The sequence below is a fragment of the Bufo gargarizans genome, chromosome 10, assembly GCF_014858855.1.
Source record: "Bufo gargarizans isolate SCDJY-AF-19 chromosome 10, ASM1485885v1, whole genome shotgun sequence".
In the NCBI taxonomy this organism is placed as follows: domain Eukaryota; kingdom Metazoa; phylum Chordata; class Amphibia; order Anura; family Bufonidae; genus Bufo; species Bufo gargarizans.
This window is the reverse complement of record NC_058089.1, coordinates 65,661,099-65,685,215: the sequence shown is the minus strand read 5'-3', so window position 1 is coordinate 65,685,215 and position 24,117 is coordinate 65,661,099. Positions and strand designations below refer to the sequence as shown.

At 43.0% G+C, this 24,117-nt stretch overlaps 1 protein-coding gene across 6 annotated transcripts in view; it reads right to left on the bottom strand.

The window, feature by feature from the left end:
* Positions 1-24,117, bottom strand: part of MUS81 (MUS81 structure-specific endonuclease subunit) — a 391,902-nt gene that overhangs the window by 83,171 nt on the left and 284,614 nt on the right. For all 6 annotated transcript variants that reach the window (XM_044271087.1, XM_044271085.1, XM_044271088.1 and 3 more), the window contains one exon: positions 7,191-7,279. In XM_044271087.1, the coding sequence (XP_044127022.1) occupies positions 7,191-7,279 (89 nt within the window). The remainder of the gene's footprint in view (positions 1-7,190; positions 7,280-24,117) is intronic.

The window sequence follows — 24,117 nt, the reverse complement described above, 5'->3', positions numbered from 1 at the left end:
ACAGAAGGTATTGCTGCATAGCTGTCACAAGTCACTGCAGACACCTTCTACCGTATATAGCAAAATAATCGCTATTTCAAAAAGTATACAAAAAATAATAATAATGCAATTACAACTTTGCACAATTAAATTGCTTGGAAATAAAGTGGTAGGAGGCACTCAACTAGCTGGTGCCAGACAGACATAAATTGGATAAAGAAAGTAGAATTTATTTACCACTAGGAGAGAGTGTTGCCAACTCTATAGCAATAAAAATGGTTGGTCCAGCTTCAAATACTAAAAATAAAACATCAGATAAAATACACATAAAAGTACACATAAAATTGTCGCCAGTGAGATCAGCCACGAATGTTCGCTATATAACCCTGTACTATATTGAACAGAGGGTACCGGCAGTGAGATGTCCAAATTATAGGTACCTGGGGGGTCCTGTTTTAATAGTAGATGAGAGTCAGTGGTCCCAGGTATAGGAGGCACAGATCATCAGCTGCAGATGGTAGCGATGTGAATTTTAGATGTAGAATAGGTGTATAATATGGGCTGCAGCTTATACCAACAGCGTTAGAGTATTGTTTTAACAGCGGTATTTCATGGAAGTGTACATTAGATATCCAGCTAGGGTAGAGAAATGATTCATTGATAATGCCGTTCATAAGTTACTTTACCCCTCCTGAAGACCCTCTGTGTCGGGTAGGGGTTCGCTGGAGGTTCTGCGCGGCGTGCGATGTCTCTCCCGCTGTGTCTCTAGAACCTTTTGCGCTGTTCCATGTGATCGTACCAGATAATGTGATCGAAGTGAGTTCACATGATCGATGAGGTACGTAAAGAGAATGAACTGCCTTGGATTGAGATTACTGCATAGGTGCACGCCTTTGTTAGCTTGCAAGCTCAAAAAATGAATGAAAAAACATTGTTTAAATCTAAAGGCTCAATTGGACAGGATCCATCGATTGTAGCGTTGTAATGGCTGCTGATACCATAAGCGTTTCGGGGCCAAAACTTGCCCCTTCCTCAGTGGTCAGCAGCATAGTACCATCTGTGTCTTTTTATAGAGGACTTAATCTTGAAGGCAGTTGTCTATTATGTGGGAAAAGTGTCGGAAAACCTGGACTGGCTGATTTTCAGAACGGAATCTTAAAAAAATAGTAGTAGGGCTCAATCAGACCATCATTGATCAAATCTCACATATCAAAATGGATCAGAATAAAAACAAGATATAAAAGGGACTGTGTAATGTGCATCAGATACATGCAGAAAAGTATATATCACATAAATATACATAAAACAAACAGATCTGGATCGGCAGGTAAGATCACCAGACAACACGCTTACCTGGCGCTGCCACCACGACTGGAACCTGTGCCTCAGGCAGCACAGCATCTAGACATATGGTTAACCCCTCCGGGAAACCAGCCACCTTTCTGAGGTATCAACATACAGGGTAACGTATAGCATACATGCTGGGACCAACACCAACAACAGCCCAGACATGTAACAACCAACAAAACGCTACACACACCCAGAACATAAACCCACACCACACATACAACAAGGGAGGGTAAAAGGTACAAGGAGGGTACAAAAGGGAGGACAATTTATGTTCCATAAGGTGGCACTCAAGGACTGGGCTGGAACACCCAGGCAAGAAGCAAAGCTCCAACAGTTGGCAAGGCTGTAGTACAACTGCACCCAGCCAGCAAGCCACAGATATATATCAAGCCCGCGGCCGCACCCAGGAAACACCTTAATCCCCACCAGCAAAAAGATTAACCCCTTGCTCACTAAATAGCAGGAGGGCAAACCTTAAAGGGGAAGTGCACATGCAAACTGCCAACGGCAACAGCATGCAAGGCAACCATGTCAAGGAGCACACAGCCAAAGCCAAGACACTGCCACCACAAGCCATAACAGCAACACGCTGCCCCCGGCAACCGCAAGCATGGCATTAGTGTCATGGCGCACACAGATAAGGCCGTGACACTCCCACCCCTCAACGCCCCCCCAACTGAAAAAGGGGAAACTAAACAGAACACCCAATAAACAACAGGGGGAGGGGGAAAAAAAGGTGCAGATTCAGCGTCATTGCAAGGGAGTCTCCCCTTAGAACTGCTGCCAGCCCCTGGAGCAACACACAGTAACCAGGGTGCCAGCCACCAAACAGCTCAGAGAGACCGCACTGAACGCTGCGTCCACCTCAGACCCAGTTTACACAAGGTCGCTGCCAGCAAGCATTCCCCAACCAGCACACAGCCAGAACACCAAAGGAATGCCGCCAGCAACACAACACAAGCAACAAACCACTGAGACATGGACAATGGGAGACACAAACACAAGTGCCGGTTCACACCAACTGCAACACCTGTCACAGAGAACCGCACTGTTAACAGCATCTGACACCATATACCCTCCCTCCGTAGGATAAGCATGTGCACCAGAAAAACGACAGGCGACACATGCTGGGCCCTCTTCCGAAGGCAAAACAGAGATGCCTTTATGGAACATACTGTCACGGTGGGGAGTGGGGGAAACCGCCACCATACAATGTAAAAGGGAAAAAGGGGAAGTAGCTAGGCCAGGAAGCAGAGGCCAGGGAGCAGGTCACCTCCTAAAGCGTTCCTAAACCTGACCCTGATCTCCTGAGCAAACCCTGAAGGTGGGAGTGCTCATGCACTGGAACCTGGATCCTGCTGACCCCGACGGTCCCTGGCATAGAGGTCAGGAATAGGAGACAACCGGTTCCTCAGGGACTCAGGCGAACCAGAGTTTACAGCTGCCTAGTAACAGATGGAAGGGAAATGGCCATATGCAGCATCTGAATCAGCAGGTAAGATCACCAGACAACACGCTTACCTGCCGCTGCCACCACGACTGGAACCCGTGCATACGTACAGGAGCCCACACACCAAACAGGACTCCGTACAAACAACACCACGCACAGGTATCCAGCACACCTGACACTGCCTAGGCCCCATACAGCAAGGTGCACGGCAGCCCCAGGCAGCTCAGCATCCAGACATATGGTTAACCCCTCCGGGAAACCAGCCCCCTTTCTGAGGTATCAACATACAGGGTAACTTATAGCATACTTGCAGGGACCAACACCAACAACAGCCCAGAAATGTAACCACCAACAAAACGCTACACACACCCAGAACATAAACCCACACCACACATACAACAAGGGAGGGTAAAAGGTACAAGGAGGTTACAAAAGGGAGGACAATTTATGTTCCATAAGGTGGCCCTCAAGGACTGGGCTGGAACACCCAGGTAAGGAGCAAAGCTCCAACGCTTGGCATGGCTGTAGTACAACTGCACCCAGCCAGCAAGCCACAGGTATATATCAAGCCTGCGGCCACACCCAGGAGACACCTTAATCCCCACCAGCAAGAAGATGAACCCCTTGCTCACTAAATAGCAGGAGGGCAAACCTTAAAGGGGAAGTGCACATGCAAACTGCCAACACGCAACACGTTGCCACTGGCAACAGCATGCGTGGCAACCATGTCACGGTGCACACAGCCAAAGCCCAGACACTGCCACCACATGCCATAACAGCAACACGTTGCCACCGGCAACCGCAAGCATGGTACAAGTGTCACGGTGCACACAGCAAAGGCCGTGACACCGTATTATACACCTATTCACATCGCTACCATCTGCAGCGGGTGAGCTGTGCCTCCTATACCTGGGACCACTGACTCTCATCTACTATTAAAACAGGACCCTCAGGTACCTATATTTGGACATCTTACTGCCGTACCCTCTATTCAATATAATACAGGGTTATATAGCGAACATTCGCGGCTGATCTCACTGGCAACATTTTTATGTGTACTTTTATGTGTATTTTACTTTCTGTTTTATTTTCTGTTTTTTAAAGGTGGACCCACCATTTTTATTGCTATAAAGTGGCAACACTCTCCTAGTGTTTTACTTATTTGGTAAATAAATTCTACTTTCTTTATACAATTTGTGTACGTCTGGCACCGGCTATTTGAGTGCCCCCTACCACTTTATTTCCATACAATTTTGCCTTTCTATTTCGACCAGGGTTAGGTCGCAAGGATTGTGCACCGAACCATACGCTGATACAAGAGGTCACGAGCCGTATATATATATATATATATATATATATATATATATATTCACAATTAAATTGCTGCCACCACAGACAATGGTCCTTAAAAGGACTTTTGGGTCTTTAAAACGTTTTAAAATCATCATTCGTTCAACCCCTGGAGTGGACCCCAGTAAATGCAGCACAGATGATAACATTATGGGGGCTTGTGCTGCATATAGGCCTTGTAAAAATTTTTTACTGTATGGCCATGACCCACTCAAGATTTGGAGAAAAGACTCTAAGCAATTCTGAAATTTTTGCATTACACCAGAGAGTTGACCGTCTATTTAAAATTAGGCCAGTCCTCGACTACTCAGCACCAAGTTTGCTGCAGTGTTCACCCCCAAAAAACAGACAATTCCCTTATACATTTTAAGGGGAAGGATGAAATCTGCCAATACCTGCCCAGCAAAATATGGCATTAAAATGTACAAGCTGTGCAAGAGTACCTCTGGCTATACCCACACCAATTACTACTGTGAAACCTGCCCTGAAAAACCTGGTCTCTGCATAAAGGATTGCTTCAAAGTGTACCAAATATTGATGGGTTATTAATTTTACCCTTTCTGTGCCCTGTAACTTTACCACCTTATTAGACTCTGATATACTCCACACAGTTTACATATTCAATTTTCACGATCAACTACACATTCATTTCTGCGAAATAACTGTGGGTTCAAAATGCTCACTACATCCCTCGATAAATTCCTTGAGTGTGGTTCCATTTCACATGAGAGCATGGCACGCTTTTACTTTCAGAGCCCAGACATCTTAGGGCCACATGTAGGGTGTTTCTACAATCAGGAAACACGGTATAATTAGAGAGCTCACTTTCCACAGTGGCACAGTTGGACACAGAAATAGCATATATGTGGAAGATGTGGAAAATTTTATTTTCACCATGCATTACACGTTCATTTCTTGAAAACACCTGCGGGGTCAGAACATGGTGCCTGAAAACCATTCCAGCGAAATCTGTCCTCCAAAAGCCAAATGGTACCGCCTTGCATTCTCAGCCCTGCAGTTTACTTTCACATAAGAGGTGTTGCTGTATTAAGAAAATAGGTAAGAAACTGTGGTGTGCTTTTTCTCCTTTTACCTCATGTGAAAATGAAAAATATTAAGCTAAAGCAGCATTTTATTGGAAAAATCAAGTGTTTCCAAATTCTATGAAACACCTGTTAGGTCAAACTGCACACTATACTCCTCAAAAAACCCTTGATGAATGTAGTTTCTAAAATGGGGTCTAAAATGGGGCTTTTTAAGGAGTTTTCACTGATGGGGTACATTAGGGTATCTTTAAATTCGACATGGAACCTGGTGAAATCTGCCCTCCAAAAGCCAAATGGCATTTTCAATTCTGAGCCCTGCTATATGCCCATACAGCAGTTTATGACCACATATGGGGTGTTGCCCTATTCAGAAAAAAATGGATAAGAAACTGTGGGGTGCATTTTCTCCTGCTACCCCTTCGTAAAAATGAAAAGTTTAGGCTAAAGCAACATTTTATTGGAAAAATGTAATTTTACATTTTCATGGACAAGTGTTTCTAAATTCCATGAAACGTTTGCTGGGTCAAAGTGTTCACTATACTCCTTGAAAAATTCCATAAAGGGTGTAGTTTCTAAAATGGGGTTACTTTTTGGGGCTTTTCATTGTAGGGGTCTCTTTAAAGGCTATACACACCTTTAGGGACAATTTTTGTTTATGATTGCACTTTACTCATTTTTGGCTAAAATCATATTTCCAATTGGCCTTAATTAAAAATAAGCTAGGATACTTAAGACAATGAGCCATTCTCTAACAAAGGGTTAACAGTTTTTCAAACTGTGTGACTGACTGGTACTTTCACTTTGTCATCTAATTAACCTTCTCTAAACTACTAAAAGGTTATAAACACTTATTAAGCCACATTGTTATAAGTAAGATAAGAACTGAGCTATACTGAGTGTTTCTGATGTCAGAGAGAAGAGATAAGGACCCTGTCAGCTCTCCAAATGACCAATTAAAAAAATATATTTTTTAGCTCAAAATAAGTACAATGCAATAACAAAAAAAAAAGCCCCAAAGGTGTACAAAGCCTTTATACCGTATGTGACATGGTGCCTGAAAACCAGCAAAATCCGCCTTCCAAAAACGATATGGTGCTCCTTCCCTTCCTGCCATGTGCCCGTACAATCACATATGGGGTGTTTCTGTAAACTGAAGAATCCGGGTAATACATTTTGAGATTTGTTTTAATGTTAACCCTTGCTGTCTTATAGGAAAAGCCAATTAAAATGGAAATTCTCAAAAAAATAAACAATTTTTGAATTTCACCTCCATTTCCCTTTAATTCTGGAACACCTAAAGGGTAAAAAAAAGTTTCTAAAATCAGTTTTGAATAATTTGAGGGGTTTTGTTTCTAAATTGGGGTCATTTATGGGTGGTTTATATTAGGCCCTTCTATATGTAAGCCCTTCAAACTCACTGTATAACAATTGGTCGGTTTTGGAAATTCTTTAAAAATGTAAGCATTCTAGCATCATAAAATAAATAAAAAACATATTCTTAAAAGAATGCATGCAAAAAATGCCAACACACATTGCACATGCATTTTGTTTGAAGATGTAAAATAAGTTAAGAAAAAAGCCACTGATATAAAAAAAAATCTCAAGCGTGAAAAATGCCATTACTAAACAGTGCCTGTGTTTAATATTTCCCATAGATCTCTATACAAAATTTGGAGTTGGTTTTATTTTGCCTAACAAACGTAGCAAATAGCACCAGGAAAATAAAAACTGCATCAAGCACCAAAAAAAATAAATCGACCACACAAAACGGCGTATGTCCCTTTTGCGGCCCAGCAAAAAAGATAGAAATCTCCTATTCTTGTCCGTTGTAGAGAAGAATAGGGATTTCTCTACAAAACTGAGGCATTTCTACAGGAGTGTAAACAAATAATAATAAGGGTGTCAAGAACACGGCCGGGATAGTTTTTTTGTGCAAAACGTACACGGTCGTGTGCTTGGGCCCTTATATTGTTCTGACATTCAATAAGAATATTCTGAAAGGCTCACTGTGTTACCTGGCTGGGCTGTGTGTTTTGATGACCAATTCCTTCTGAATTAATGTGCTAACAGAAGACCAGGCTGTGTATTTATTACTGGGATCAGTCTGTAGGAAAAGAGAGAAGAAACAAGCACCATTTACATGTCTCTTAATTTGAAGGAACAGGTGATTACATAACGGTCTAAACACTAATAATTACAAGAATGTAAGCAATGTAGAATATAGAAACTCCAGTTGAAAACCGTAGTTGAAAACTGACTCATCTCATGTACAGGACTCATCTCAGGTTAATTTGCATATGCATCAAATCGTTTTTTTTTACACAATAAAAGCACGAGGAGCTATGGGGACTGGGTATTGTGGATGTGCCAGCGGCCATTTGCAACCCATGTCCTCAGCTCTATACACAAAATTTCGGTGACAGGGACCCGTTAAAGCATGGACATATAGGCTGAGGAACAGTTGCTTCTGTAGGGCTGTGGTATTAGCCAATATGAATGTTTATTCACCTTTGTTTGCACATGCACTTTAATAATTGAGCAGAAAGACCTGGCTTTGCTTGGGTAGATTTCATTTATTTCATATAATGTTTGTGTGTGTAGTTAAAAGATATCAACACTATCCAATATAACAGTGAAATCTACAGTACTCCACCCCCAAAACAGTGACCTCCACAGCCCCCCACCCCTTAACACTGACCCCCCCCCCCCATAGTGCCCCGTCCCCCCAAAAATTGGACCTCCACAGCAGCCTTCCCCTTTAACAGTGACTTTCACAGCATACCACCCCCTTGACAGCGACCTCCACAGGGGTCCACCCTCTTAATCGTGGCCTTTACTGGATCGGGAAGGGTGTCCTTTTGAACAGCTCACTCTAAGACAGCAGTACTGTATTGTCTGAGTGTGAGCTGCAGGGAGAAAGTCAACCCCCCGCCCACCTCTGCAGCTGACAGAAGTTGATTTTCACCTTAATTTTTTTCAATCCCCGTCTGCTCAGGAGTGGGAGGGGGCGTGACCTAACCAGATAATGGGCGTGGCTTTGGGGAGGGTTTTAAGCCTTTTGAGGGGTGAAACATTGTGGCAGGGGGCATGTCTGGGCTCCTTCCTGCAAGAGTGATGCCGCTCTGGGCACCTTACTGTCTCATTTGCATACCAGATAAACTGCATTTTCAGAGGCTAAAAACATCTATTGCTGTAACAAAAGGCACATCTTGAAATAAGGTACTAAGTGCTATTACTTCAATAGCAATTCTATTGCAATAGCATCCTGGTGACAGATTTCTTTTAAAGCTCTCCTACAGCAGTGAAGAAAAATGGCTGGGTTGTTATGGAAACCTGGAGTAAAACTGTGTATGTGGAGGCTGGAGGACCTGCGAGCTTCTATTGGCTGATAATGGTCATGTGACCAAGCTTATATTGGCTAATGCATTTTTTTCGAATATCTCAGGAACGGTACGTCCTAGAGAGCTGATACCTGGTCAAAAACCTTCCCGCATACCTGATGTACCTGTGTGCCAAATTTTGTGATTGTAAATGCGATGGTGCGGATTCTTTACAGCAGATTGTCGGGATGGAAGTGTTCCTTACCGACAATCTGCTGCTGCATTTACATGCAGTGATCTCCTCCAGAGTATGGGGAGGATCGATCACTAATGCCATTGCTCTTCCCCGTACACACTCACCGTTTCCCGGCAGCAGATTGAATTTATACAGCTGAAATTTGTACAGGATTTTTGTGTTCTCACAAATGATTCAATTACCCGATGAACGAGCATTTCACTTGGATAATCAGCAGTAAATTTACACTACCAGATCATCGCTAACGAGCATTACTATGAACGCTTGTTAGCGATGATCTAGGCGACTCTTGGCCCATGTGGGCGCCCTTTAGGTGGGCGATTATGGATTCCACATATGCACTTTGATATTTCTGTGTTTGAGAAGTATGCTTCTGTATATGATAAATGAACATGGTAGATGGCTGCTGTATAATTCTGCGAGCTACAAAACACATTTTGTTGTAGCTTATTACAATTACACTAAAGTCTTATCTTATATGATAATGCACGATTTAGAGCTAGGGGTACGCACTACAGGAGTATGCACTACAGGGTGGAGGTACATGGGACTGCCCCAGCATCCAACAATATTTCATTGCTGGTTGCTAGGTCCTCTCGACATTCAACTGCATCGCTGTCCTGAGAACTGCGAACTGTGGCTCAGTGGTTAGCACTAGGTAGGAATATAACCAAGGACAACATGACAAGTGCGTGTACTTTATATGCTCTCCCCGTGTTTGAGTGGGTTTCCTCCGGGTACTTTGGTTTCCTCCCACACTAAAAAAACATACTTATAGGGAACTTAGATCTTAGATTGTGAGCTCCACTGGGGACCAAGAGAGATGATAATGTCTGTAAAGAGCTGAAGAATATGTAAATAAAAAACCCAACCACTATCCCTCTCCCTCCATATATATATAAAAATAGAAAAAATGGGCAGCACTCCAGAAAGTAAAAAAAATACAAAAAGTCTTTATTTACCCCAGTGGGACATGCGCTACGTTTCGGCTCTAGACAGGAGCCTGTCTAGAGCCGAAACGTCGCGCATGTCCCACTGGGGTAAATAAAGACTTTTTGTATTTTTTTTTATTTCTTCAGTGCTGCCCATTTTTTCTATTTTTGTATTTCTGGATTGGCTTTGATCCACATTGGGCCAGTTGCACCCACCAGCTTACACTAAGGACGGTGCTGCCATTATCTTTTCATATATATATATATATATATATATATATATATATAAATATATATATATATATATATATATATATATATATACATACACACACACATACATATATATATATATACACACACACACACACACACACACACTGCCTTGCATAAGTATTCACCCCTTGACTTTTTTCGTATTTTGTTACATTACAGCCTTAAGTTCAATGTTTTATTAATCTGAATTTTTTGTGATGGATCAGAACACAATAGTCTAAGTTGGTGAAGTGAAATTAGAAAAATATATAAATAAAACTATTGTTTAGAAATAGAAAACTGAAAAATGGCATGTGCGTATGTATTCACCCCCTTTGTTAGGAAGTCCATAAAAAGCTCTGGTACAACCAATTACCTTCAGAAGTCATATAATTAGTGAAATGATGTCCACCTGTGTGCAATCTAAGTTTTACATGATCTGTCATTACATATACACACCTCTTTTGAAAAGCCCCAGAGGCTGCAACACCTAAGCAAGAGGCATCACTAACCAAACACTGCCAGTATTCTCTAAGTGAAGTACTGCACTCCATATTGGCTGGTGCCTGCAAGGACTTTGTAGTCGTAACCCAACAGTAGAAAATTGTGGCACACAGCTTCTTAGACTTGCAATTATTCAAGGTTTTATTGTATTGTACAAACCGGATTCCAAAAAAGTTGGGACAGTATACAAATCGTGAATAAAAACTGAATGCAATGATGTGGAGATGGCAAATGTCAATATTTTATTTGTAATAGAACGTAGATGACAGATCAAACGTTTAATCCGAGTAAATGTATCATTTTAAAGGAAAAATACGTTGATTCAAATTTTCACGGTGTCAAACAAAACCCAAAAAAGTTGGGACAAGTAGCAATAAGAGGCTGGAAAAAGTAAATTTGAGCATAACGAAGAGCTGGGAGACCAATTAACACTAATTAGGTCAATTGGCAACATTACTGGGTATAAAAAGAGCTTCTCAGAGTGGCAGTGTCTCTCAGAAGCCAAGATGGGTAGAGGATCACCAATTCCCACAATGTTGCGCAGAAAGATAGTGGAGCAATATCAGAAAGGTGTTACCCAGTGAAAAATTGCAAAGACTTTGCATCTATCATCATCAACTGTGCATAACATCATCCGAAGATTCAGAGAATCTGGAACAATCTCTGTGCATAAGGGTCAAGGCCGTAAAACCATACTGGATGCCCGTGATCTCCAGGCCCTTAAACGACACTGCACCACAAACAGGAATGCTACTGTAAAGGAAATCACAGAATGGGCTCAGGAATACTTCCAGAAACCATTGTCAGTGAACACAATCCACCGTGCCATCCGCCGTTGCCAGCTGAAACTCTACAGTGCAAAGAAGAAGCCATTTCTAAGCAAGATCCACAAGCTTAGGCATTTTCACTGGGCCAGGGATCATTTAAAATGGAGTGTGGCAAAATGGAAGACTGTTCTGTGGTCAGGCGAGTCACGATTCAAAGTTCTTTTTGGAAATCTGGGACGCCATGTCATCCGGACCAAAGAGGACAAGGACAACCCAAGTTGTTATCAACGCTCAGTTCAGAAGCCTGCATCTCTGATGGTATGGGGTTGCATGAGTGCGTGTGGCATGGGCAGCTTTCATGTCTGGAAAGGCACCATCAATGCAGAAAAATATATTCAGGTTCTAGAACAACATGTGCTCCCATCCAGACGTCATCTCTTTCAGGGAAGACCCTGCATTTTTCAACAAGATAATGCCAGACCACATTCTGCATCAATCACAACATCATGGCTGTGTAGGAGAAGGATCCAGGTACTGAAATGGTCAGTCTGCAGTCCAGATCTTTCACCTATAGAGAACATTTAGCACATCATAAAGAGGAAGGTGCAACAAAGAAGGCCCAAGACGATTGAACAGTTAGAGGCCTGTATTAGACAAGAATGGGAGAGCATTCCTATTTCTAAACTTGAGAAACTGGTCTCTTCGGTCGCCAGACATCTGTTGAGTGTTGTAAGAAGAAGGGGAGATGCCACACAGTGGTGAAAATGGCTTTGTCCCAACTTTTTGGGGATTTGTTGACACCCTGAAATATTGATTCAACATATTTTTCCCTTAAAATGGTACATTTTCTCAGTTTAAACTTTTGTTCCATGATTTATGTTCTATTCTGAATAAAATATTAGAAATTGGCACCTCCACATCATTGCATTCAGTTTTTATTCACGATTTGTATAGTGTCCCAACTTTTTTGGAATCCGGTTTGTATATATAAGTGATACTATACAATAAAACCTTGAATAATTGCAAGTCTAAGAAGCGGTGTGCCGCAATTTTCTACTATTAACCAAACACTGCCATGAAGACCAAGGAACTCTCCAAACAAGTAAGGGACAATGTTGTTGAGAAGTACAAGTCAGGGTTAGGTTATAAATAAATATCCAAATCTTTGATGATCCCCAGGAGCACCATCAAATCTATCATAACCAAATGGAAAGAACATGGCACAACAGCAAACCTGCCAAGAAACGGCCGCCCACCAAAACTCACAGACCGGGCAAGGAAGGCATTAATCAGAGAGGCAGCACAGAAACCTAAGGTAACCCTGGAGGAGCTGCAGAGATCCACAGCAGAGACTGGAGTATCTGTACATAGGACGACAATAAGCCGTACGCTCCATAGAGTTGGGCTTTATGGCGGAGTGGCCAGAAGAAAGCCATTACTTTCAGCTAAAAACAATAAGGCATGTTGTGAGATTGTGAAAAGGCATGTGGGAGACTCCCAAAATATATGGAGGAAGGTGCTCTGATCTGATGGGACTAAAATTGAACTTTTCAGCCATCAAAGAAAACGCTATGTCTAGTGCAAACCCAACATATCACATCACCCAAAGAACACCATCCACACAGTAAAACATGGTGGTGGCAGCATCATGCTGTGAGGATGTTTTTCAGCAGCTGGGACTGGGAAACTGTTCAGAGTTGAGGGAAAGATGGATGGTGCTAAATACAGGGATATTCTTGAGCAAAACCTGTCCCACTCTGAGCGTGATTTGAGGCTAGGACGGAGGTTCAGCTTCCAGCAGGACAATGACCCCAAACACTCTGCTAAAGCAACACTTGAGTGGTTTAACGGGAAACATGTAAATGTGTTGGAAATGCCTATTTAAAGCCCAGATCTCAATCCAATAGAAAATCTGTGGTCAGACTTAAAGATTGTTGTTCACAAGCAGTGATGGCCAGTTCGCCCGCGAACACATGCGAACTGCCATCTTAACTGACAAGTCTGGTGATGCACAGGTAAGTCCTTACCTGTGCGCGAGCCAGTCTGAAATGAAATGTGGTCTCCGGGTGCAGGCAGTTCCGGGAACAGCCCAATGAAGGCCCCCGGTGGCTGTTCTCGGAACTGCCTGCTCCCGGAGACCGCATTTCATTTCAGACCGGCTCACGCACAGGCACAGGTAAGGGCTTACCTGTGCATCGCCGGACTTGTCAGTTAAGATGGCAGCTCGTATGTGTTCGCGGGCAAACACGACGAACTGGCCATCACTGTTCACAAGCGCAAACCATCTAACTTGAAGGAGCTGAAGCAGTTTTGCAAGGAGGAATGGTCAAAAATCCCAGTGGTAAGATGTGGCAAGCTCATAGAGACTTATACAAAGCGACTGGGAGCTGTGATTGCCGCAAAAGATGGCTCTACAAAGTATTGACTTTAGAGGGGTTGAATAGTTATGCACATTGACTTTTTTTGTTATTTTGTCCTATTTGTTGTTTGCTTCACAATATAAAAAAATATATAAAAAAATCTTCAAAGTTGTGGGCATGTTCTGTAAATTAAATGATGCAAATCCTAAGGCAACCCATGATAATTCCAGGTTGTGAGGCACCAAAATACGAAAAAAGTCAAGGGGGTGAATACTTTTGCAAGGAACTGTATATATAAAAATATATATAAGGGAAAAAGTCCACTGCTCTGTAAATGGTGAAAAAAACAAGTGTATTTATTCACACATGTCACAGCGACGTTTCAGTCCCCTCAAGCCAAGTGAATTACAAAGTGCAAGTGCATATTTATATATCACATTATTAATTAATTAATGACCAATATCATAGTAAACCAATCCATAATTTGTATATAGTAAAAGTGTCAACATGATTACTACTTCATATATTTCATACAAGTGCAGCAGTTTTCATATATGAAATAAAGTGCAAAAGTGTCTAGATATATATTATAAAGATTAAAAACTGCTTGACCATCCAAATAATATGAGCAATTCATAAACGTTTGTGTCCAGGGAGGGAAAATAATCACCATCAACTATAGATGTACAGTCATGGCCAAAAGTATTGAGAATTACATAAATATTGGAAATTGGAAAAGTCGCTGCTTAAGTTTTTATAATAGCAATTTGCATACACTCTAGAATGTTATGAAGAGTGATCAGATGAATTGCATAGTCCTTCTTTGCCATGAAAATTAACTTAATCCCCAAAAAAAACTTTCCACTGCATTTCATTGCTGTCATTAAAGGACCTGCCGAGATCATTTCAGTAATCGTATTGTTAACTCAGGTGAGAATGTTGACGAGCACAAGGCTGGCGATCATTATGTCAGGCTGATTGGGTTAAAATGGCAGACTTGACCTGTTAAAAGGAGGGTGATGCTTGAACTCATTGTTCTTCCATTGTTAACCATGGTGCCCTGCAAAGAAACGCGTGCAGCCATCATTGCGTTGCATAAAAATGGCTTCACAGGCAAGGATATTGTGGCTACTAAGATTGCACCTCAATCAACAATTTATAGGATCATCAAGAACTTCAAGGAAAGAGGTTCAATTCTTGTTAAGAAGGCTTCAGGGCGTCCAAGAAAGTCCAGCAAGCGCCAGCATCGTTTCCTAAAGCGGATTCAGCTGCGGGATCGGAGTGCCGCCAGTGCAGAGCTTGCTCAGGAATGGCAGCAGGCTGGTGTGAGTGCATCTGCACGCACAGTGAGGCGAAGACTTTTGGAAGATGGCCTGGTGTCAAGAAGGGCCGCAAAGAAGCCACTTCTCTCAAAAAAACACATCAGGGACAGATTGATCTTCTGCAGAAAATATGGTGAATGGACTGCTGAGGACTGGAGCAAAGTCATATTCTCCGATGAAGCCTCTTTCCGATTGTTTGGGGCATCAGGAAAAAGGCTTGTCCGGAGAAGAAAAGGTGAGCACTACCATCAGTCCTGTGTCATGCCAACAGTAAAGCATCCTGAGACCATTCATGTGTGGGGTTGCTTCTCATCCAAAGGGAGTGTGCTCACTCACAATTTTGCCCCAAAACACAGCCATGAATAAAGAATGATACCAAAAGACCCTCCAACAGCAACTTCTTCCAACAATCCAACAACAGTTTGGTGAAGAACAATGCATTTTCCAGCACGATGGAGCACCGTGCCATAAGGCAAAAGTGATAACTAAGTGGCTCGGGGACCAAAACGTTGACATTTTGGGTCCATGGTCTGGAAACTCCCCAGATCTTAATCCCATAGAGAACTTGTGGTCAATCCTCAAGAGGCGGGTGGACCCACAAAACCCACTAATTCTCACAAACTCCAAGAATTGATTATGAAAGAATGGGTTGCTATCAGTCAGGAATTGGCCCAGAAGTTGATTGAGAGCATGCCCAGTCGAATAGCAGAGGTCCTAAAAAAGAAGGGCCAACACTGCAAATACTGACTCTTTGCATAAATGTCATGGAATTGTCGATAAAAGCCTTTGAAACTTATAAAGTGTGTGTAATTATATTTCACTACATCACAGAAACAACTGAAACAAAGCTCTAAAAGCAGTTTAACAGCAAACTTTGTGAAAACTAATATTTGTGTAATTCTCAAAACTTTTGGCCACGACAGTAGATTGCATGGAGTGGCACCAAGGTTTCGGCCTTCTCTTCCTGTCAATACGCATGCTCCACCTCAAGTGACTTACCATATGCAGACCAACAACAGTCGCAATCATGTTAGAGGGCAAAGTAACATTGTATACAAACTCTAGAGCAGGGATCAGAAACCTTCGGCAGGCCAGCTGCTATGAAACTACAACTCCCAGCATGCAAACATGCTCGGCTGCTATTCTAACTCCCATAGAAGTGAAAGAAGCATTCTACAGTATTCACAGTAGATTTTTTCCTTTATCTACAAACGTATGATCAAGGGTCGAACACAGGCACCCGGATTGCTATGAACAGGGAGTGCTGCCCTGGTTTGGAAATATATATATTTATATATTTATTAGCAGAAGGACCCGGCTTCGGACAGGTATATTTCATGTATTTCATTTAATGTTTGTGTATGTCGTTAAAAGATATCGACAGCAAACTCTATAACAGTGATATCTACAGTACCCCGCCCCTTTAACAGTGACCTCCACAGAGGCCTGCCCCCTTAACAGTAACATCTACAGCTCCCTGCCCTTTAACAGTGACCTCCACAGTGGCTGCGCCTTTATTAGTGACCTCCACAGTACCCTGTCTCGTTAACAGTGATTTTCACAATAATCCGCCCACTTAACCACCTCCCGACCGCTGTACGCACGGATGCGTCCGGGAGGTGGTTGATTTATTCCTCCTGGACGCATCCGCTCGTCATCTCGCGAGACGCGAGATTTCGTCACAGCCGGCCCGCGCATGCGCATCGCGGGCCGGCATTTCGTCAAGGAGTATTTCGTCAGCAACCTGCCAGCCAATGATCGCGGCTGGCAGGTTGCTGATTTTAAAAAAAAACAATCTAGAGTGCCAGATAGCAGATCATATTAGTAAATATGATCTGTTATATGGCTGGCCTGCACCTCTGCTGGTCCTTTTCATCGGTTGGATCCAGCAGAGGAGCAGGCTACACAGTGAGTACACCAACACCACATACTAGCCCCAGATCACCCCCCTGAACCCCAATTAACCCTTTGATCACCCCTTTGATCGCCCCTGTCAATCACTAGTGAAAGGAAAAAAGTGATCAGTGCAAACTGTCACTTTTTTTTTCACTGGTATTGACCGTTAGGTTTTAGGTATAGTTTAGGCCCCTTGGTTAGGTAGTTTAGGGATCAGTTAGCGCCCAGCCCACCGCACCGCAGTCACTGATTCGCTGATTAGCGTATCGCTAATCAGCATTCTTACTTTTATAGTATCTGGAAGTGATCAAAACTGATCACGGTCAGATCTATAATTGTATTAGTGTCACTTTAGGTTCGCCCTCCACCCAAAACGCAGTGTTTGCCCGATCAGGCCTGATCGGTCGCCCACACGTGCGTTCGCCCACGCCCGCCCCACCGCAGTGACAAAAAATTTTTTTTTTGATCACTGCGCATTCACTTTACACGTGCTGCGGCGATAAAAAAATCAGTTTTGATATTTTTTTATCAACCGCAGCGGCCTCCGGTACTTCGCTAGCCTCCCATTTGTAAGACAGGCTTGCTTTTTTTTCTTGGGTAGTCTCAGGGAATACCCCTAAATTTAGTTGCCCAAATGTCAAACAGGGGGTATTCTTCTGAAGAGGCCTACAGGCTTCTGACCCAGTCGGATGAGGAATGGGAACCCTCATCTGATGAATCTAGCGGGTCAGAATACGAACCTGTAGAAAGCAGTGGCTCTCTGACCCAAAGTTCGGACGAGGAGGCTGAGGTCCCTGATAGCACCAGGCGTACCCGGCCCCGTGTCGCTAGACCGCAGGTTGCGCAGGATCCGCTTCAAGAGCAGCAGAGTGGGGCCGGTGCTGTCGGATTACGTGGTGAGGCATACACCAGCAGCGCAGCCCTTCCTGGACCTAGTACCAGCACTGCCGTAGAACATGGTGAAGTAGCGAGCACCAGAAGGGCAGTTGAAGGTGGCACGCGCAGTAGTGCTGGCAAACCCTGAGTGGCAGTCCCCAACTTCAGCCGCACCTGTAGTTCCCCCTTTCACCGCCCAGTCTGGAGTTCGGGTTGAGACAGCTCAGATCGGTTCGGCCCTGGGATTCTTTGAGCTGTTCTTGACTGCGGAGCTCTTAGACTTAGTTGTGGCAGAAACAAATCGGTAGGCCACACAATTTATAACCGCTAACCCGGGAAGCTTTTATGCCCAGCCTTTCCGGTGGAAACCAGTCCAAGTTTCCTAAATTAAATTTTTTTTGGGACTTCTCCTCAACATGGGTCTAACTAAAAAGCATGAATTGCGGTCATATTGGTCCACGAACCCAATTCATCACATGCCCATGTTCTCTGCTGCTATGTCCAGGACACGATTTGAGACCATCCTGCGTTTCCAGCACCTCCCGTCCCAGAGGCCACCCTGCTTTTGACCGGCTCCACAAAATTCAGCCCCTCATAGACCATTTCAACCTGAAATTTGCAGATTTGTATACCCCTGAGCAAAACATCTGCGTAGACGAGTCCCTGATACATTTTACCGGGCGCCTTAGCTTCAAACAATACATCCCAAGCAAGCGCGCCCGGTATAGGGTCAAATTGTATAAGCTCTGTGAAAGGGCCACAGGCTATACCCACAAATTTTGTGTCTATGAGGGACCCTGGAGCCGGTCGGTTGCCCTGACTACCTGGGGAGCAGTGGGAAGATAGTCTGGGACTTGGTGTCACCCTTATTCGGCAAGGGGTACCATCTTTATGTGGACAATTTCTACACAAGTGTGGCCCTCTTTAGGCATTTGTTTCTATAACGGATTGGCGCCTGTGGTACCGCGCGAACTAGTCGCGCGGGCTTCCCCCAACGGCTCGTTAGCACCCGTCTTGCAAGGGGGCAGAGGGCCGCACTGTGTAACGAAGAACTGCTCGCGGTGAAATGGAGAGACAAGCGTGACGTTTACATGCTCTCCTCCATTCACGCAGACACGACAATACAAATTGAGCGAGCAACCCGTGTCATTGAAAAGCCCCTCTCAGTCCACGACTATAACCTTCACATGGGAGGGGTGGACTTCAATGACCAGATGTTGTCTCCGTATTTAGTTTCCCGCAGAACCAGACGCTGGTATAAGAAGGTGTCTGTATATTTAATTCAATTGGCTCTGTATAATAGTTTTGTTCTCTACAGTAAGGCTGGGAGAACACGATCCTTCCTCAAATTTCAGGAAGAGATCATCGAGAACCTCCTGTAACCAGGAGGTTCCGTTACCCCATCCACCAGTGTAGTTAGCCGTCTACACGAGCGACATTTCCACAATGTCGTTGCTGGTACCTCAACCCAACCGTCACCCCGAAAAAGATGTCGTGTCTGTAGCAGGAGTGGAATAAGGCGTGACACCCGCTATTTCTGTCCTGACTGTCCTGACCACCCTGCCCTATGCTTAGGGGAGTGTTTCCGGAAGTACCACACACAGGTATACCTAGCATAGGGATCATCTCACCAGGACAGGCACACAGGGCTATTAGGGCCCATTCACTCACACAACTGCTGCAAACGTCTTTCACCTGGGACAAAGGGCATAACGCACTTCGCCACATCTTTGGGCGATTTGCGCTTTGCACATTGACCCATGGGGAAGGAGAGGTTTGTTCTATAAAGGTAAAAAAACTAACAAAAAAAAAAAAAAAACACCAGTAAGCAAAAAGGTTAATGTTTAGTTCAAAAAGTTAAAGTTTATATGTTCTGTTCCAAAGTTAATAAAATTATTGCGTTGCGGCCTGGTTTTTTCTTTTTAGTTTTTTTACCTTCCAGGTGGACCAACCGATCGACTAGCTGCAGCACTGATGTGCATTCTGACAGAAGCATTGCGCTGCTGTCAGATTACACGCAAGTCGGTGTATGCGGCGCTGCAAGACGAGATTTCTACTCTGCAGTAACAGATAAGTTTGCCAAGGCATACGAGCTGAGGAGGAGGCGGCGTTCCTATGCTTTGGCAAACACTTTGTATGTAAAAAAAAAATAAAAATCCCGGCAATGATTTATTCATCCACATCGATTGAAGTGAATGGAGAAATCTGGTTTGCCAGGGCATACGAGCTAAGTGGGTATGGATGTTGGGCGGAGCTCCTATGTCCTGGCAGACGCCTTTCCCCTCCTTTTTTTTTTTTTTTGGCAGAGATTTTTTCATCCACATTGATCGATGCGAATGAAGAAATCTGTGCCGTTCATTTTTTTCTTTCAGCCCAGAGGCTGAACGGAAAAAAAAATCTCATTACCTGTATGCTCAATATAAGGAGAATAGCAGAAACTCCTAATGCTGGCCATACATGTAATGATTGCGGAGACCCTCAAATGCCAGGGCAGTACAAACACCCCACAACTGACCCCATTTTGGAAAGAAGACACCCCAAGGTATTCGCTGAGGGGCATATTGAGTCCATGAAAGATTTAAATTTTTGTCCTAAGTTAGCAGAAAGTGAGACTTTGTGAGAAAAAATAAAATAAAAATCAATTTCCGCTAACTTATGCCAAAAAAATACATTTCGATGAACTCGCCATGCCCCTCATTGAATACCTTGGGGTGTCTTCTTTCCAAAGTGGGGTCACATGTGGGGTATTTATACTGCCCTGGCTTTTTAGGGGCCCTAAAGCGTGAGAAGAAGTCTGGGATCCAAATGTCTAAAAATGCCCTCCTAAAAGGAATTTGGGCACTTTTGCAGCCTATATGCGCAAAAGTGTCACACATCTGGTATCGCCGTACTCAGGAGAAGCTGGGGAATGTGTTTTGGGGTGTCATTTTACATATAGCCATGCTGGGTGAGATAAATACCTTGGTCAAATGCCAACTTTGTATAAAAAAATTGGGAAAAGTTGTCTTTTGCCAAGATATTTCTCTCACCCAGCATGGGTATATGTAAAATGACACCCCAAAACACATTCCCCAACTTCTCCTGAGTACAGCGATACCAGATGTGTGACACTTTTTTGCAGCCAAGGTGGGCAAAGGGGCACATATTCCAAAGTGCACCTTTCGGATTTCGCAGGCCATTTTTTACACATTTTGATTGCAAAGTACTTCTCACACATTTGGGCCCCTAAATTGCCAGGGCAGTATAACTACGCCACAAGTGACCCCATTTTGGAAAGAAGACACCCCAAGGTATTCCGTGAGGGGCATGGCGAGTTCCTAGAATTTTTTATTTTTTGTTGCAAGTTAGTGGAATATGAGACTTTGTAAGGAAAAAAAAAAAATCATCATTTTCCACTAACTTGTGACAAAAAATAAAAAATTCTAGGAACTCGCTATGCCCCTCATGGAATACCTTGGGGTGTCTTCTTTCCAAAATGGGGTCACTTGTGGCGTAGTTATACTGCCCTGGCAATTTAGGGGCCCAAATGTGTGAGAAGTACTTTGCAATCAAAATGTGTAAAAACTGGCCTGCGAAATCCGAAAGGTGCACTTTGGAATATGTGCCTCTTTGCCCACCTTGGCTGCAAAAAAGTGTCACACATCTGGTATCGCCGTACTCAGGAGAAGTTGGGGAATGTGTTTTGGGGTGTCATTTTACATATACCCATGCTGGGTGAGAAAAATATCTTGGTCAAATGCCAACTTTGTATAAAAAAATGGGAAAAGTTGTCTTTTGCCAGGATATTTCTCTCACCCAGCATGGTTATATGTAAAATGACACCCCAAAACACATTGCCCAACTTCTCCTGAGTACGGCGATACCAGATGTGTGACGCTTTTTTGCAGCCTAGGTGGGCAAAGGGACCCACATTCCAAAGTGCACCTTTTGGATTTCACCGGTCATTTTTTACAGATTTCGATTGCAAACTACTTCTCACAAATATGGGCCCCTAAATTGCCAGGGCAGTATAACTACGCCACAAGTGACCCCATTTTGGAAAGAAGACACCCCAAGGTATTCCGTCAGGGGCATGGCGAGTTCCTAGAATTTTTTATCGCAAGTTAGTTGAATATGAGACATTATAAGGAAAAAAAAATAAAAATAAAAATCATCATGTTCCGCTAACTTGTGACAAAAAATACAAAATTCTAGGAACTCGCCATGCCCCTCACGGAATACCTTGGGGTGTCTTCTTTCCAAAATGGGGTCACTTGTGGCGTAGTTATACTGCCCTGGCAATTTAGGGGCCCAAATGTGTGAGAAGTACTTTGCAATCAAAATGTGTAAAAAATGGCCTGCAAAATCCGAAAGGTGCTCTTTGGAATATGTGCCCCTTTGCCCACCTTGGCTGCAAAAAAGTGTCACACATCTGGTATCGCCGTACTCAGGAGAAGTTGGGGAATGCGTTTTTGGGTGTCATTTTACATATAACCATGCTGGGTGAGAAAAATATCTTGGTCAAATGCCAACTTTGTATAAAAAAAATGGGAAAAGTTGTCTTTTGCCAAGATATTTCTCTCACCCAGCATGGTTATATGTAAAATGACACCCCAAAACACATTCCCCAACTTCTCCTGAGTACGGCGATACCAGATGTGTCACACTTTTTTGCAGCCTAGGTGGGCAAAGGGGCACACATTCCAAAGTGCACCTTTCGGATTTCACCGGTCATTTTTTACAGATTTTGATTGCAAAGTACTTCTCACACATATGGGCCCCTAAATTGCCAGGGCAGTATAACTACGCCACAAGTGACCCCATTTTGGAAAGAAGACACCCCAAGGTATTCTGTGAGGGGCCTGGCGAGTTCCTAGAATTTTTAATTTTTTGTCGCAAGTTAGTGGAATATGAGACTTTGTAAGGAAAAAAATAAATAAAAAAAATCATCATTTTCCGCTAACTTGTGACAAAAAATAAAAAGTTCTATGAACTCACTATGCCCATCAGCGAATACCTTAGGGTGTCTACTTTCCGAAATGGGGTCATTTGTGGGGTTTTTCTACTGTTTGGGCATTGTAGAACCTCAGGAATCATGACAGGTGCTCAGAAAGTCAGAGCGGTTTCAAAAAGCGGAAATTCACATTTTTGTACCATAGTGTGTAAACGCTATAACTTTTACCCAAACCATTTTTTTTTTTTGCACAAACATTTTTTTTTTATCAAAGACATGTAGAACAATAAATTTGGCGAAAAATTTATATATGGATGTCGTTTTTTTTGCAAAATTTTACAGCTGAAAGTGAAAAATGTCATTTTTTTGCAAAAAAATCGTTACATTTTGATTAATAACAAAAAATGCCAGCAGCAATGAAATACCACCAAATGAAAGCTCTATTAGTGAGAAGAAAAGGAGGTAAAATTCATTTGGGTGGTAAGTTGCATGACCGAGCGATAAACGGTGAAAGTAGTGTAGTGCGGAAGTGTAAAAAGTGGCCTGGTCATGAAGGGGGTTTTAGCTAGCGGGGTTGAAGTGGTTAAAGGGGTTGTCCGGGTTCAGAGCTGAACCCAGACATATCTCCATTTTCGCCTAGACAGCACCCCTGAATTGAGGCAGCAGGTGAGATCACTGAACAAGACAAATTTAAAAAATTTAAACCAGTGGAGAAGCACTTTAGGGAGGCCCACAATTGCAATCCTCTTTTAGAGAGATTGATCGTGTTACATTAGGGATCAGGGGAGGGGACGGGACATAAAGCATTGTCTACTCCAAAAAGAAACTAAATGGATGGTTTTGCTCAATACTGTGACTCCTCATGGATTGAATGAGGCCTTGCATTTCAAATCCTTTCTTTAGGAATGGTTTAATATGGATTTTTTTGCGATTTTGATTCTTTTTTTCTGCTAGATTCAGCCTCTGCTATACCCCTGTATTTTGCTATTGTTTCCATCATCTCTATTATCTTTACTAAGATTTTACTCTAGAGCCGAGTCCCCTTTGATGGTTTTGTATTTAGGTGATGATTTAATGTCCTATACGGAGCCATAGCAGTATCATTATTATTGCTTTTACAGCGACTGTATTATTTTCATATATATGATCTGCATACCTGACATGTTTTACATCTTTTGGTGGGTGACAGTGGTATAGGCCAGGGGATTGTGGCACGTGCCTTTCTGCTGGTTTTTCACCCTGTCATTATTACTTTTAGGTACATCATGATATGTTATATATTTATGTTATATATTTATTTCAATAAAATGAATTATATTTTTAAATACTTTGGGCATTTATTGTTATTTCTTGTTAATCAACAACACTGTAGGTTTATATTGGCTTCCAATTATTTGCCCAGACTTATAGCTTTGTATACTGAGGCTTTTCTTGGGTTCTATATCTCCATTTTCACCTAGGCAGCACGCCTGAATTGAGCATCGGAGCAGTTTTGCCCTCCGGTGACGAACCGAGTTCTCC